Below are 15,708 nucleotides of genomic sequence, written 5' to 3'. Positions count from 1 at the left end.
TTTGAATAATAGCTCCTGGGGTTGAAATAGAGGGACTAGGCAGGGGGGAAAAAAAAGGCCAAGGATAGGGATGAAAACTCAACTCCTGTTTATTTACAAAAATAGATAATACATATGTAAGTATATATATTAAACCCTCCCCCAGCACCCACCCACCCACAATCCCCCTCACTTGTACCCTCCCCCCTCTTATAAACAAAGGCTCCTAGGTCCAAAGGCAGAGTCCCGATGGAATGGGCAGGAGCAGCACCAATAGCCTACATCTGGTAGGCTGAGGGAAGGTCCAGGAAGTGACCCTGCCCTTGCTCATGGAAGTGGGCAGAGGGGCTGAAGCATCTTTTCAGTGGCCACTCAGTCCTTAAACCCTTGAATACTGCAGAGAATGCGTTTCTGGTGCCCGGGCAGTGTGATTCCCATCTGCGTCAGGTCCCTACGGAAGAAGGAAGGGAAGGCCTTAAGTCCAGAGGCTCAGGCCTCAGCCATCCTCCCATACCCAGGGTGCTTGGCCCCAGAGTCCTCACTCAGCTGTCAGCTCCAGCACACACTCCATGGTGTCTAGCCCAGCCGAGCGGAAGTGCAGGATGTAGCGCTTCATGCGTATGGATTCAAGCCACTCGGAGACACTTCGGTAAGGGATCCCATCAGAGCCGCTCAGGCTGGGCAGGCGTAGCGTCACTCTGTGGGAATATGATGCCATGTTTGTTGGCCTGGGCCACCACACTGCAGCCAACACTTAGTTCAGATACTTGTGTATAGCTCCTCTAGGCTCCGCACATAAATCGGCTGTTATCTGAGTCTACTTCCTGGCCTGTTTCCTGGTTTGCTCTGCTCCAAGGAGCAGGTTGAGCAGCTGAGTGACCTGTTCCGTGGGCAGATCTAGGGAGTGGGGCTGCCGTGGGCATGCCTAGTGAAGTGAATTCTCAGCCTTTTAGACATGAATGCATCACTGACTGAGATAAATCGGAAGGCAGGAGACAGGGCCTGCAGCAAGGTGCTGTCTCGCTTTCTCCTAAGATGGCCACCTAGGAGTAGCCCTCACTTGTCACATTTCAACCCCTACCCCGATAGCCACAATACAATGAGTGTTCCTGTAGGAAAGCCAGCCAGAGCCAAAAACCATTAGCAAAGTAAATCTGCTGGAGGAAAAATATCCAACATTCCAGAAAGATTAGCACACACAGTCTCCAGCGTCCGAGGGAGTTGTGCTCCAAAAGATAGTCTCAAAACAACAACTTCTCCCAGGAACAAGGTTATATATGGAGGGTTAGATAGAGAGGCCAGTACACCAGGCTGCCGTTCCCGATAGAGTACTTGAAGTCCAGCCTTGCCTGGCTCCCCACCTTGACCCCCTCCTTCCACTTGATTCTTTACATTCTGGCCATGTTTCTGACGAAGTACAATTTTGGTAAAGCTGGTCAGCGTCCCTTGTTCTCACAGAGTCCTACCTTCTCAGCAGGACTGGTCCCTCCCCAGTCTCAGGGCAGCGGTCTCTGAACCAGATGTCGCCATACTCTCTGTGACCGGTCATTCCTCGCCTCCTGACAGACTGGCCATGGAGTCAGAGGCCTCCTCAGACCCTCTCCTGTCCCTACCCGAGTCTAGCTGCCTAAGCTCTCAGGACCAGGTTCCAGGCTATAGCAAAGAGCTTGGACCAGCATGTCCTTCAAGATTTGTCAAGTCTCCACATGTAAGAATATATGTGTGGGGAAAAGAAAGTACCCTAAGTTTCAGATGGCCACAGGAACACCAGAAGTGGGGGTCCCAGTGACAAAGCACGAGTGTGACTCTAAAGGTTCCCAGGAAATAATGTGTATATGTATGGAGGGGATAATCTAACTCCTTAAATCAAACTTTTAAAAGCTCCAGGTGTTCAGCCTACCTAGCATGCTCTCTGCTTCTTACCTTCCATCAAGTCACCACCATGGTAGATGGACCGGGCCTCTGTTTGCCTGAGCTTTCCCCAAGTGCATGGACTACGTGCTGTCTCTTATCCCAGGGCCTAGCACCCGGGACAGGATGGAATGGCCATTTTTGTTTTTTCCAGATTTGACCTCCAAACTCCCATCCTTTTTGAATATAGTAGTTACCTGGGGTCAAAGTTGGCAATGGTCCTTAGGGAATGGGGGTCAGTAAGCAGCTGTTCCAGATGTGCTTGTAGCTGGAGGAAGTGGGGCCGACGGGCACGGTCATAAGCCCAGCAGTTCTTCATGAGTTCATACAGAGGGGCAGGGCAGTCCACAGGAGGGGGCAACCGGTACCCGTCTTCGATGCTTTTCATTACCTGTATAGCAGGAGACAGGGAGAGAGATGCCTAGGCAGGAAGTAGATGTACCAGAAAACCACTTACACAAGATGAGTGAGATGTCACCTCTGAGCAACCCTGACCAGGGTAGCAAAGAAGTTACAGCGACAGGAACAGAGGAAATTGTGCCCAAAATTGGAGCTGAAAGAACTAGTCATAGGAAGAGACCATGGCGGGTGAGGGGGGGGGGTTGATTTAGAGGAGACAGGAGGTGTATCAGGGATGACATGGGGAAACAGTCCAGGCTTACCTCTTGATTGCTCATCTCTCCATAAGGCTTGTCACCAAAGCTCAGCACCTCCCACATTACAATCCCAAAGCTCCACACGTCGCTGGCTGTGGTGAAGATCCGATGGGCAATAGCTTCTGGGGCAGTCCAACGGATGGGGATCTTTCCTCCCTAAGAAGGTGTTACATAAGGGAGTGATGTTTCAGGGCACAGATGAGCACAAAACAACGTGGAAAGCAATCAGAGGTCTCATGCTTGCGCATGGGTCGTCGGATGGCTTGCACATGTAAGCGTGGATGGGGCTCTAACCTGGGTTTCGTAGGTGCCATCAAAGTCATCCAGGAGGCGAGTTAGGCCAAAGTCAGAAACCTTGCAGCACAAGTTCTGATTCACCAAGATGTTCCTGGCAGCCAGGTCTCTATGGACATAATTGTGGCCGCTGAGGTAGTTCATGCCGGACGCTATGCCCAGCAGCATAGCCACTAGCTGACCAGGAGCTAGCTGGTCCTCCCGTTCCTGTCGTAGGGTGAATGAGCACATGAGAAGATGAACAGCCCCCACCAGGGAGACCCCCTCCCGAGCTGGCCCTCTGCCCATCTCACCTTCAGAAAGGCGTCCAGGGCTCCATTTTCCATAAACTCCGTGATGATCATGATAGGTTTCCCTGAGACACACAGCACACGCATTACAGCCAGACCTGGGTTCCCTCCTCCATGGCTCCCACCTCTCGTCCACCTTCCCACGCATTCCACTCTAGTTCTTGGGGACACCACTGCACATACTTTTTGTAATGACACCTTCTAGGCGTAGAATGTGCGGGTGGTTGAACTGGCCCATGATAGTTGCTTCTCGAAGGAAATTCCACCAGTGGCCTTCTGGGGACGCGTCTTTCAAGGTCTTAATGGCCACAGTCTTGCAATCTTGGCTGGGGAGTCTCAGGGCTCCCCGATACACTTCCCCAAACTCTCCTAGATGGGGAGAAAATAAGGTTGTGGCTTGATGCAGTTGGACTATCCCATGATCAGGCAGTGATATCTTCAGTTTTCCAGATTCTCCACACTGGGAATCTGAGGGAGGAGAGAGCTTAGGTTGCCCTTCTGTGGATGCGACAGTCTGGAACCTAGCCAGCAGTGTCTTTCATGCCTAGCATGCTCCTTGGCTTGTGTTAAGTACTCACTAAATGCACAGGGGCTGAGGCTGTGTTTATGAAGGACAAGCTAAGGCCAGGGCGAGCGCCCAAATAACAGGAGGCCTGCCCGTCTCCTGTGAGTGAGCTCCCTGGTCACAGCTCTCGCTGGCTGAGCTGCACCATTGACAAGGACACTACCAAGCTTTGTTCTCTATTGAGATCTTTTTTCCCTGGTGACCCAGGGGATTGGGGCAGCACAAGGACACTGGGCCCCTGATGGGGTGGAAAGCTCCGAATCTCTCCTGTTTTGGGAACCCTCTGAGAACAACCTGCCCCCTGGCATGGTAGCACCTCTATGGGTAGAGATGATGTGTTTAACATTCTTTTATCAGAAAGCCCATAACCACAGAGCCAAGTGTGTGGGAGGCAGAGGCTGCTCCAGGGCATAGCAGTTCAAGGATACAGGATAGAGCAGGCATCAGCAACTCAGGCTCTAAGAAAGCAACCTGCTCTCAGCCATGTGCTACCATACAGAGGGGACCAGCTCGGGTCACAGCAGTGCTTACCTTCTCCTATGACAGTGTCCACAATCAGCCAGGCTGGGTCCAGTTCCTGGGCAAAGTCTAAGGCTCCCTGTGCAGGGTCCTCATAGGCCTGGAGGTCCACGTAAGGTTTTAGCCACAGCTTGTCCTCTGGGGAGGACAAGAGGGCTCAGCCAGTGTGGCACATACTTCAGGGATCAGAGCATGGGGGGAAGGGGAGGAGGCTAGGAAGAAAGGCAGACAGCTGAGCCCGTTCTCAATACTTCTCTGCTCTCCGGGTGAGCCTGGCGTTAGCTCAAGCAGAGAAAAAGCTCTATTCTTAGCAATGAAGCCTCCACGTGGATTCCAGCCTTTTCCTCGTCTATGCTCCAAGCTCTTCTGCCCTACTGCTCAGGGTCCACAGTGGTGGCCAGAGCTCAGACACTGGGGTAAATTCCCTGCCCTGATTACCCAATCTTCCTAGGACTTGTGGCCCAGCTTCTGTCCCCGTGCTGCCCAAGTCACTTAGAGTTCCTTCACTCCCAGATGAAGCCTCCCTTCAATGCCAGCTACTCAAATAGACAGCAGATGTTCCCTCTGGCAGAGACACCTAATGAGGTGACAAGCAGCAAGCCCACATGCCTCAGAGGTCTTCAGCCTCTTCCTGGCTGGTCTTAGCCCACAGACCTGGCCACCGGGATGGAGAACACTGCCCATCCAGACAGAGCCCAGGATGGCTGTGCATTCATACCAAGAGCGAGTAGATAATTGCATCAGAGCTACTGACAGCTATCAGGGCAGACTTAATTAACCAAAATTAATTAGGTGGCAAACAGAAGATCCCTAGGGACAATATGCCCCACCCACATTCCAAGAGTTGACCTGAGCATCTCTCTCTCTGTCTATCTCTCTGTCTCTCTCTGTCTCTGTCTCTGTCTGTCTGTCTGTCTGTCTGTCTGTCTGTCTGTCTCTCTCTCTCTCTCTCTCTCTCAAACACACACACACACACACGCGTGCGCGCACACACACACACACCTCTTGCCTCACCTCGATCGACACTGGTGGCATGTTCACGCTGTCTCTGCTGTCTCTGTCGATGGCCTCTCCTGTGGAGACAGGGCAACTTCTTCAGTGCCTCAGGGAGACCTCAGTGGCCCCATGAGCTGTGGCTGAGTTTGCTACAGACATAAGAGCTAGGTGTGGGGTATATCTGAACTTAGGTTTTTAAGGGAACAGGAAGATTATCAAGGGTGCAGCCTTCTAACAAGGCAAAGGGATCTCAGACGAATGGGTTGGTGGTGAGGGCAGAACCAGCACCTTGAACGAAAGACATAAATCCCGATCAGCAGAGCTAGTCCAAGCAGCAACCCAAAGATGATGGCCACAATCTCCCCTCCGGTTAGGCTCCTGGAAACTGAGCAGAAGAGTCAGAAGTCTGGGGGCTCAAAGCCCTTAGGTGTGACAGAGACTAAAATGTAGGGTCCTGAGTATACTCAGCGTCAGTTTTTAAGTGGGCATTGGGTCTGTGGCTCCCTTAGTAGAGACTATTGAGTGGCCACATGTATGTGCATGTATGCAGAGAAGAGCAAGGGCCATTAAAAAGTAGGAGCTAAAGCACCTCCGTGAGATGGCAATTGTGTATGTTTGGGAAGGGGGGGGGTGGCGGCTGAGGGGGTCGGGGAAGGAGAGCTAGGTAACCTACCTGGTGGGCTCGTGCGAAACTCATGGTCAGCAGAGAAAGGCCCAGGGCCCAGTGGGGTCAGTGTTCTCACTCTCACAATGTATGTGGTGTCTGGCTGTAGTTTTGTCAACAAGACTCTGGGTTCCAGAACCATTTGGTGCCATTCTTCATCCTGTGGGTGGGACTTAGATTAATGAGGCTGCTGTGCTGAGCCAGCCTCCTTGGTGGAGAAGCTGCAGGGAAGGGCCTGGACAGAGTAGGCTGTCCCAGTAGGGTCCAGGACCTTTGCAAACATTTATCCTGTGAAAGCCAGTTTGTTTTGGATGTTGCACCCCATGCTATATCTCAAGTTAGGAAGGTGAGGGGGAAAAAATGAAATACTGAGTGGTACCTCCCAGTAGCTTTCTGACCTGGTTCAGCACATGCAGCTCATAGCTCAGATTCGCTCCAGGATTTCGGGGTCGGGACCCTGCCCACGTCAGCTCCAGCTGCCTCGGCTCTTTCTTCACCAGCCTCAGTGATAGGCCGGAGAGTGACTCTGGACCCCCAGAATGACAGGGTTGAATTTGGAAGGAAAGTAGGAATAACTTTACGTTGCAGCTCCATTGTTCCCTGCCCAGCACTCATCCCTGTGGTCTCAGGATTGTTCCAGGTGCCTCACCTGCATGCCCCATGTTGATGCTGAGGGAAGCGCTGCTAGGGCTGGCACTGTCCAGACCTGACACTCTGTTTTGGGATTTGATGGTAAATGTGTAGTTGGCATAAGGCTCAAGGCCTTCAACTTGCACAGTGGATGCGGTGAGCCCTGAAGCCCCTGGGGAGAAGCGCACGCCTTTTCCACAGGGTTGGCAGGGACCCCCATCCTGTGCAATTCCCCGACACTGCAAGCACTCCACACTGTATCTGATATCATGGCGTCCCCCTGTATCTCTGGGGGGCTCCCAACGCAGGGAGAGCTGAGTCCCTGAGGCAGAGAAGCTCAGATTTTGGGGAGCCGATGGGGGACCTGTGGGAGAAGAGGAACCATCAAATAGGTGCCCATGTCGCGCTCTCACCTGAGCTACTGACCCCTCCTTCTGTCCATCATCCCAATTACTGATGTTCTCCAAAGCCCGCCTGAGAGGAAGCGGTGTGTAACCACACCTCTGCATTCTGGAGAGAACAAAGGGCACAGAGGGGCTCCCATCAGTGCCTGAATACTGGGGTCTCCACTACTTGGTAAACTCTGGGAAGCCTTAGCCCTCAGGAAGACCTAGCACCTACTGCCCGATTGCCAGGCCCTGGCTGCAAGACTTACGTGTGCACGCTACTTGGGGGCCCTCCCCAGGGGCTCGGTAATGTCCAGTCTCACAGGTACAGATGGTGGCCCCCTCAGACTTCGCTGTGCTATGTGGAGGACACTTGAGACAGTGGAGGGTCCCCATGTCTATTCTGTAGGTACCAATAGCGCAGGCTGAAAAGAAAAGGCAGAAGCTCGGTTTTCGTTGTTTTGTCTCTACTGGAAGAACTAACTCTACACATTTTTTACCCCACTCCCTGGAATTGGACCATCCTTGCAGACATGTCACCCAGGTTATAAAATCACAGAAATGAAGCCCTGTTTATGGAAGGCCCAGCCAGATGGTCCCCCGGGGTTGCCCACCACCCCATTTCTTACCAGTGCATCCCACACTGTCACTGCTTTCCTCATAGCCAGGCTCACACTGGCACTGGCCCACAGGCACCAGCCACTCGCCATCAGGGCTGCAGTGCATGCGTGGTGTACCTGAGGAGCCCGGGCTGATCTGGGCATGGGAGAGGCAGGTTCCGGCTACTTCTACCAACCCTCCAGGTCCAGGGAGAGTGCTGGGGAAGTGGGCCAAGCCATGCACAGTCTCTGCACAGCGCTGGTAGAATACTCTGACAGACACTAGCGCCACACAGGAACCTGGGTTGTGGAAAGCGAGGTAGAGGCCGCGGCGGGTGAGGTGGCCCAAGGAGCAGCGCTCTGCGTTCAGCTTCACAGAGCCAGATGCCAGGTCTCTGACGGTGAAGCTCTGGTCGGCCGCCACGGTCGTTACCTAGGCGGGAAGAAGGAATGAGGGCAAGGCTTCATCTCTGTATAACACACATCTCCTGGTTTAATATAGGCTGACTACTGCTAACCCGAAAATCGAAAGCATCTCAAAGAGTTCCCAAACCTGACAGTGCCTCTAACATGCCACAAGTGGGAATTTCCACATATGATCTCATGTGATGAGTCACAGCAAAAATACAATCATACTAAAAAAAAAATCGTATACAATTCCTTCAAGCTACATGTGTAAGGGTATATGAAACAAATGAATTTCATAATTAGAATTGGGTCCCATTCCCCAGTTCCCCAAGATATATAAATATGTATAAATATTCCAAAGTCTGAAATCTGAACCACTTCGGACCCCAGGCATTGTAGATAAAGAACACCCAATTTATATAGCCATGACGAAAAAGCTTCTGATGTTTAAGGTCCCAGGGCAAGCATTTCCTTGGAAAGAAATGAGAGCACATCCAATTAATAATAAGCTCCAGACTGTTTTGTTTTCTAGTATGTTTCCATGCTAGGAAAGAACAGCACGGTACTAGTGATTGGTAGCCAGGAACTGTTCTACTATCTAGTTATAGCAATATTTTTGGGGGCATTGTAGGTAAGGAACACCCAATTTATATAGCGATGATGAAAAAGCCTCTGATGTATAAGGTCGCAGGGTAAGCGTTTTGTAGACATATTGCGTAGCTCATGTAATAACCCTATGAGACAAGATGTCTTACCGTCTTACCTTGCAGAAAAGGAAGTTAAGGTTACAAAGAAATCAGTCCTTCTAACAGAATGTACAGCTACGACATGATGGAGCTAGGGTTGGACCTAGATGGTGGAATGCTACAGACCATAAAATTTCCACTACTGGGAGGTGTTCCCAGGCCTGGTGCCAGTGAGGTGATCAGTTACAGAGTGTGTCATAACTAATTTATTGCCAATAACAAACTTTACAACCTTTGCTCCTTGGAAAGAAATGAGAGCACATCCAATTAATAATAAGCTCCAGACTGTTTTATACACAGGTATGTTTCCATGCTAGGAAAGGACAGCACAGTACTAGTGATTGGCAGTCAGGAACTGTCCTACGTAGTTTTAACAATACTCTTGGGGGCATGTCACATATGAAAATTATGGTCACCAAGGTAAAATGTTTGAAAAGCTCCACATTGCACCTTCCCTTTCAACCATAGCACTAAGCTATATCAATGAGTGTAAGTAATAAGGTTATCCTATGACGAGGTAACGGATGCTCAGAGAGGTCAAATGATGCCAGGGCATGACCAGTGGTCCTCAGCGCAGCCTCCCTGGTATCCTGGCCTGCATTTTTTCCCCTGTACTACATTCCCACTTGTTTCCAGTTTCTGCCCTGTTTCTCCTTGGCTGAGCTGGGCCATGGTGAGGATCAGAGTAAGGATCTATATTAGGGATGGATCGGCATGGAGGGGCGCTATCACCTTTTGGAACAGAGGCCGTCGGAGCTGAATGCCCACATCCTGGTCACTCTCCATGTAGAAAAGGTTGAAGGTCTCCTTGCATCCCAGAGGCCCAGCTCCCCCTGGGAAACTCTTACAGTCCCGCACAGTGAACTGCAACTCGACGTGGACACGCGAAGCTTCCTCCCCTCGGTAGATCCAATTGGAGCGAAGCCAATGGTCAGTGTCTCCACTCTCCTGGAGCGGGCAGTCCTGGTACATGTACAGGGGTGTCTCGTTCAGCATTTGTTGCACCTCACTCCACTGCAAGAAAAGAATCAGACTCAGTGGCCAGGGCTGATGAAGAGGGAGCAAGAGTCAGCACTCCCAGATTAAGGAATCCCACCTCACTGGACCTTCCAGCCCCAGGACAGTGGGATGAATGTTTCAAGGTGGGGAGGGGGCGGCGTTATTTGGACTTGGGACAGATAAGACAGCAACGCCTTAATATCCTAGCCAGCCCTGGTTGGTCCCTTAATTTCATCTGCTTCAAATACGGGCAGAACGGTCAGGTATCCACAAAGGCAAAGCTCATTCAAAATTCATCTTCCTGCTTGTTCAGAGCCTGATTTTTCGAACAGTAAGGACTCTTGGCCCTGGGAGGACAGGGACAAACAAAGAACTGTCTTCAAGGGGATCCCACTCTCTCCGAAATTCAAACTTCCTTACACTTACAGCCATCACGAAAACCTCATCAGTTAGCTGGACTTCCAAGCATCATCTAGTCGCCGACTTTTTTTTTTTTAATCTAGTAATTGTAATGACTGGCACTACTTACCACAGGCCACTGATAATAAGAGCCAGTATGGAGTGGCCTGCCCAGTATCTGAGGGACTTAGGTATTAAGAGGCAGAGTTGGCATATGAAGTCAGGTACTTCAGGTACCGAATGTATGCTCTTCCTCGTCACATCTAGCAGGTTTAGGGACTGACTTGCAAAGGTTAGGCCTCCCCATCCTCCCACCTTTATTCTGAGAGGCAGCCATTCTCAATCATTTAAAATAAAGCCGTCAAGACTGTTTCCAAAAACCTCCTGAGAAATAGCCTAAATGGTTCTGTGTTGTTAGCATAAATGTCATACAAGGGTTATTCTGTAGCCTCTTTTGTTGTAACAAATAACAAATGTAACAAATGCCGTGGAACTATGCCTATAGAACAGACATAGACCTGTCTCTTGTTGTGATACACAAACAAACAGCGTCCCCTCATATGGATGCACCACAGTTGTTTAACCATTCATCCATTGTTGGGTAATTATTAAGGTTCTAGCTTTTTTTTTTTTAATTTTAGGAAAGCAGACTAATGAATGTGAGAGTTCTATAGAGTTGCTGAATCAACAGGTAGATCACAAATGTTATAAAATGTTGCTAAACTGGCCTCCAAAGGCTTGATCAGTTGACACTTGCACAAAAAGTAGGAGAGAGTTCTTTTTGCACATCACTCCTTTCTTCTACTGATCTGGAAAGGTTTAATTCTGAGCCCACACGGCAGGGTCAAGCAGCTGGGACATGATTCAGTGAAAGACAAAACCTTGAACATGAGCAAGGGGCCCTTTACCTCTACAGCACAAGGCAATGGCATCCTAACATGGCAAGAAGCATCCTGCCCCTTGAAGACAAGTTTAGAGAGTTCATTTTCTAAGAAGCTCATCAGAAGTGATACTAGGGCTGGAGAGGTGGCTCAGAAGTTAAGAGCACTGACTGCTCTTCCAAAGGTCCTGAGTTCAATTCCCAGCAACCACATGGTGGCTCATGACAATCTATAATGAGGTCTGGTGCCCTCTTCTGGCATGCAGGCTCACATGCTGTATAAGTAATAAATAAAATTTTAAGATAGTGATACTAATGTTTTTTGTTATACACACACACACACACACACGCCTATAACCAAAGCAGCTCCTTAGCTCTTCGAGTCACATTTCTTTGAAGGAGGGAGATTGTGTGTTTCTCCTTTGTTCAATACTTTTATTAAATTCTGTTACTCACTAGGGCAAGCTTTAAAAAAACACATTATAGATACTAATTATTTGCTTGTTATATATGTTTCAAATATTCTCAGCCATGCCACATTTTTGCCAACGGCACCTTTATGTGAAAACACATTTCCATTTTTGCATAAAACATCATGAGTTTCGGGGCTGTGTGTTTTGGGTGAGATCATAAATTTCTTCTTATTTTTTTGGCTTGAAATTTTTGTAGGTTTTTGCTTGTTTCTTTGTTCTGGTTTAAACTTTATTCTAACCAGAATTCATTTTTTTGGTCTGTGCTCATAGAACATGGAGAGGTGTCTTTTCTTTCATTATATCATAAAAATTACAGACATCCAGTTGGCAGTAGGGTGACTAATTAATACTTTTGGGTATCAGTGAACACCCCAAAATATATTTATTTGGTATTGCTTGTAATAGTTACTTGGAAAAAACTCTAGATACACCATTAGCTCATACAAGCTACCCTTTGGTGAATGAAACTTAAGTCTGGAGGACTTAAATTAGTGACCAATAAGTACCAGGAAGAAGGCTGCCTAGAGAAAACTTCTTTTACTGCAGAGACTTTTAAATGGGCACAGTGGGACGACAGCCTTTGTTCCTTTCACACTTAGGCCTGTCGCCACCGCCCCACCCCCACTCCTTTCCAAAGCTCAGGGCAAGACACAAGCTCAGAACCTTCCAGGAACTTCATCCAGTGTGAAGGAAGGTAATTAAAACAGTGCTGTCACTTTCCCAGGCTCCCTCAGGGAGTGGGTAGGAGGTAGCTCTGTCCCTGGCAACGTATTCCACATTGACTTGAATTTCCAAGCTCATCCACATGAAAATACCGTGCATATGGGTTTGTGTTTGGACTTTCTATTCTGTTCCATCGCCTGGCGTTCTTGTCATCACTCCAGGCTTTAAGTGCTGCTGGGGTTCTGATTATCTGCTGGGGGGACAGATATGGTACTTCATCAGGAACATTCCTTCTCTAAGTATTTTCTCCGCCAGATAGAGTGAAGAAAGCACAGATTTCACAAAATATTTTGCTGCTATTTTGGATGCCATCCCATAACTTGATGGAGAAGAGGCTGAGGCCCCAAGAAAGTTCACCCTGAGGTTTTATTCCACTCCAGTGAGTGGGCCCTCATGACTTAAAAAAAAAAAGTATCACTAATTAAGAATTGGTGGGGCGGGGCCATTTAGAAGCACATAATTCTGCATTATGTCACATAGTTCAAAGATCAAGAGGGGTGTCCAAAGGTCACAAAGCTGGGATGAAAGGGCACTTGGAGTCTGTTGTGGGGAAGCGCTGCTGAGGAGCCTAAGAGGAAGGCATAGAGCCCAGGCAGGTGGACAGGGTGGTAATGTGGGCAGGTCAGCAGCCAGACTGCCAAGGCTACAGCTGGAGCCTAGGGAAACAGCTGTTCCCAGCTGTAACTGCCTCTTCTAGTTCCAGCGGTGACAGATGGGGTACAAAGATGGGGCCAGGGACAGCAGTAAGGATACTTTCCTATGGTACTCAGGAGCTGCGGGGAGGGGGGGTATCACAGGGGTGTATTCTGGGTGGGGCCAAGGAAGAGAGTACTGGGAGTACTGTTGCTGGCTGTGCACTGCCCTTCTAGCACATAGAAGGGGCCTTCCTTCCACTGGGACTCAGTTAGACAAGAGTTACTTGGGTGGGGCTGATGGGGCTTAAGGAAGGGCCAGTGGCAGCCAGCAGATGGTCCTGCTGCCTCGCTGGTAGGTGATTAGCTGGTTTATGAGATGAGGCAGCTATTAGAGCTGGCCTAATCTGGGATTTTCCAAACGGCCCCTCCTGGAGGATATATTATGGTTTATTCTATTAACTCTAATTATAGGCCACTCTGTGGAAGAGCTCGAAGGGGTGCCTCGACCCACCAATCCTAGAGAGAAAGAAAACAGTAACCCCAATGTCCCAGAATCAGCAGCGGCACATCCCTTAGGTACTGCAGTAAGGAAGGAAGCCCAGAGACTAGGTCTAGGAGCAGTCAGTCTCCAACCCCAGAGGTTTTGTTCTGTGGTTCTAAGCTGAGCTTTCCTGGGTTGCAGCAAGGGCGCCTCTGGACTTTGGGTCTGAATGCATTCTCTGTGACACACTAACAATCTACCTCTCCTTACCGGATCTCAGGGATCTAAGGGCGGAGGGAGGACTCAGAGCTGCCTTTTCCCTTTTCAAGCAGCTGGAATACATGGTGTCTGTGGAGCCTGCCTGGGAGGGACAGAGAATAAGCAAATGCTCTGCGGCCTTGGGGTGGGGGGGCAACTTTTAAGTTTGAAGGAGTCAAAATACCTTTGAAGACTTTGATGAAAGTTTTGGCTCCCCTCTTCAGAAACAAAACAAAACAAAACAAAACAAAACAATCCATACATCATAACTTACACTTTTATGGAGCTCTCTAATGTTCTGAAACCCGTCCACACAACTCCACTGCAAGGAATAGAGCTGAGACTGGGGGATGCTTTCCAGGTGCCTCTCTCTCTGCTTTCATGCAGCCTTCCTTAGCTTAGGCAAGCTGTCCCTCGGGTTTATGAGCTTACTCCCCCCATCTGGCCCCCCATGGTGGTAAGAGAGTGAGGCCGGAGATAGGCCCTGCTGAGTGAAGTTTGACACCACCACCACCTCCCCCCCTCCACAAGTACCATTCGGGAGGCTCTGACTCAGCTTCCCCTCCCCCTCTTAAGGAGACACTTCCAGTTTTTCCTGCTCATTTCTGTTCCTCCACCCACCTCTCCACCCCATTTCCCACTGGCCTTCAGACCTGAACTTTCCCAGGTCCTTCAGACACTCACTTACCCCATCTTCTGGGGGATCCAGAAGCCAGCCCAACTCTCCTTGTGCCTTGCTTGTGTCCATCAGAGTGACTGAATGGGGAGAAAGGGAGGGCGTCACCTCTAGGGGAAAAGGTGCCCAACTCCCTACATTGGGTATTCTAGGACTTCCCAGCCCAAGGCTGCCACAACCTCTCTTCCAATGGTGTGACACCCTGAGGCAGAGGAGCAAAAGGGTTTAGGAACGAAGAATGGATAGCTGCAGGAATTACATGTATTCCTTTAGGATCTGAAGGGAGCAAGGCAGAGTGGGGCAAAGGCTGGGGGCTGATGCTTCAACAAGCGTTGCAAGAACAACCCCAAACATTGCCACAACCGGGCCCGGGAGGAAATAGAGTACCCATCTGCTGCAGGGGTGCCCTGGGCTGACGTCAAAGAAGCTAAGCCTTTGTGGTTCTGAATGGGACCCCGGCAGCGAGTTTGACTCCCTCCCGCTGTCAGAGGCTCTGGGAGGTGAGGGTATAGGAAGGAGGTGGGGCGCTAGGCGTAGCTCTGATTTTGGGACGTGGGAGGGGCCCGGTCAAAGGGTGTGCAAAACTTTAGGTGTAAGGTTGGCTCCTACACCCGGGAATCCCTGAGGCCCCTAACCCTTTCATCAGTGGTGGCCTGGTTAAACCGGCAGGAGGCTTTCCGCCTCAGACTTCTGAGTGCTGCAAACCCAGGGGTAGGCACATGGAGGGTCCCATGATGCTGCAGTGGGAGTGCAGCTTCCTGTGGTTAGGAACTCCCTCTCGCCCCGCAGCAAATAGTGCTGGCCAACAGAGGGTAGGGGTGACTGATCCCGTGGGCAGGAGTCTGGGGTTAAAGACCAAAGATTGGCCAGGCCAATCGATCTCCCCGCTACTAGGGCAAAGCCAGGAAGGAGTGGGGCGCGGGGAGGAGGGCCTCCTCAGGAATGCCTGTTCTTGCAGGCTGCTGCCCGCCAGCCGGGAAAGGGAGAGGGTGGGGGTCTGTACCTTCCTCTGCGCTCGCCCCCGGGGGTAGCTGGGCCCAGAGCAGAAGCAGCAGCGCGAGCCCCAGGGGCCAGCGCCGCTCCATGGCGCCGGCCGGGACCTGGGACCTGGGCCCCGACGCCTGGGCCAGATCGCAAGGGACTGGGCCAGCTTGGCCAGCCTGGCGGGGGCGGGGGGCGGGGCCATATAGGGGGCGGGGCCTCTGCCTCACCTGGTTCACCTTCTTAAAGGGATAGTAGGGCAGAAAGAAAACTTGTTAGACAGGTAATAAACTTTAAAACCGGAGGCGTCCTGGTGGGAATGAGACTGCGGGCGCCGCCTAGTGGGTGTTGCTAGGAACTGGTTAAACATTCCTTTTTTTTTTTTTTTTTGACTAAACATTCTTAAGTGTAACCTAAACCTAACACAGTCTTGATCCAGCTTTCAACCTGATTCCTCTTGACTTGAAAGAGATCTCCCGTATTTATTCCTTTTCTTTTTCTCAGACTCTAGACTTGTCATAGTCACTAGGGAGTCTAGGAGTGGGAGACACTCTTTCAGC

At 50.4% G+C, this 15,708-nt stretch overlaps 1 protein-coding gene across 2 annotated transcripts; it reads right to left on the bottom strand.

The window, feature by feature from the left end:
• Positions 1–146: 146 nt before the first annotated feature.
• On the bottom strand, positions 147–15,332 carry EPHA1 (EPH receptor A1). 2 transcript variants are annotated; one of them, XM_084784852.1, is made up of 18 exons: positions 15,171–15,332; positions 14,180–14,247; positions 9,376–9,657; positions 7,628–7,922; positions 7,160–7,315; positions 6,524–6,868; positions 6,273–6,400; positions 5,884–6,034; positions 5,499–5,595; positions 5,229–5,287; positions 4,227–4,352; positions 3,314–3,499; positions 3,134–3,195; positions 2,841–3,047; positions 2,553–2,702; positions 2,088–2,281; positions 522–677; positions 147–430 (listed from the first exon to the last, which is right to left on the bottom strand). In XM_084784852.1, the coding sequence occupies exons 1-18, from the start codon at positions 15,250–15,252 to the stop codon at positions 352–354; spliced, it is 2,823 nt and encodes a 940-aa protein (XP_084640978.1). In that variant the 5' UTR covers positions 15,253–15,332; the 3' UTR covers positions 147–351. The 2 variants fall into 2 exon arrangements, with proteins under 2 accessions (XP_084640978.1, XP_084640977.1); XM_084784851.1 differs by having other exon boundaries at positions 148–430; positions 7,520–7,922.
• Between the last annotated feature and the right edge of the window lie 376 nt (positions 15,333–15,708).

This window comes from Acomys minous (genome assembly GCF_964271855.1).
Source record: "Acomys minous genome assembly, chromosome: 6".
NCBI classification, from domain to species: Eukaryota; Metazoa; Chordata; class Mammalia; order Rodentia; family Muridae; genus Acomys; species Acomys minous.
Note: the sequence above shows the minus strand (reverse complement) of the source record. Positions and strands in the feature narration are given on the sequence as shown.

Excerpts from the sequence above, each read along its gene's own strand:
- EPHA1 (XM_084784851.1), bottom strand. The coding sequence starts at position 15,252 with ATGGAGCGGCGCTGGCCCCTGGGGCTCGCGCTGCTGCTTCTGCTCTGG. Across the intron at positions 6,401-6,523 it reads CATCAACATGGGGCATGCAG|AGTCACTCTCCGGCCTATCA; the intron begins GTGAGGCACCTG and ends CTGGGGGTCCAG. Across the intron at positions 678-2,087 it reads ATTGCCAACTTTGACCCCAG|AGTGACGCTACGCCTGCCCA; the intron begins GTAACTACTATA and ends ATATTCCCACAG.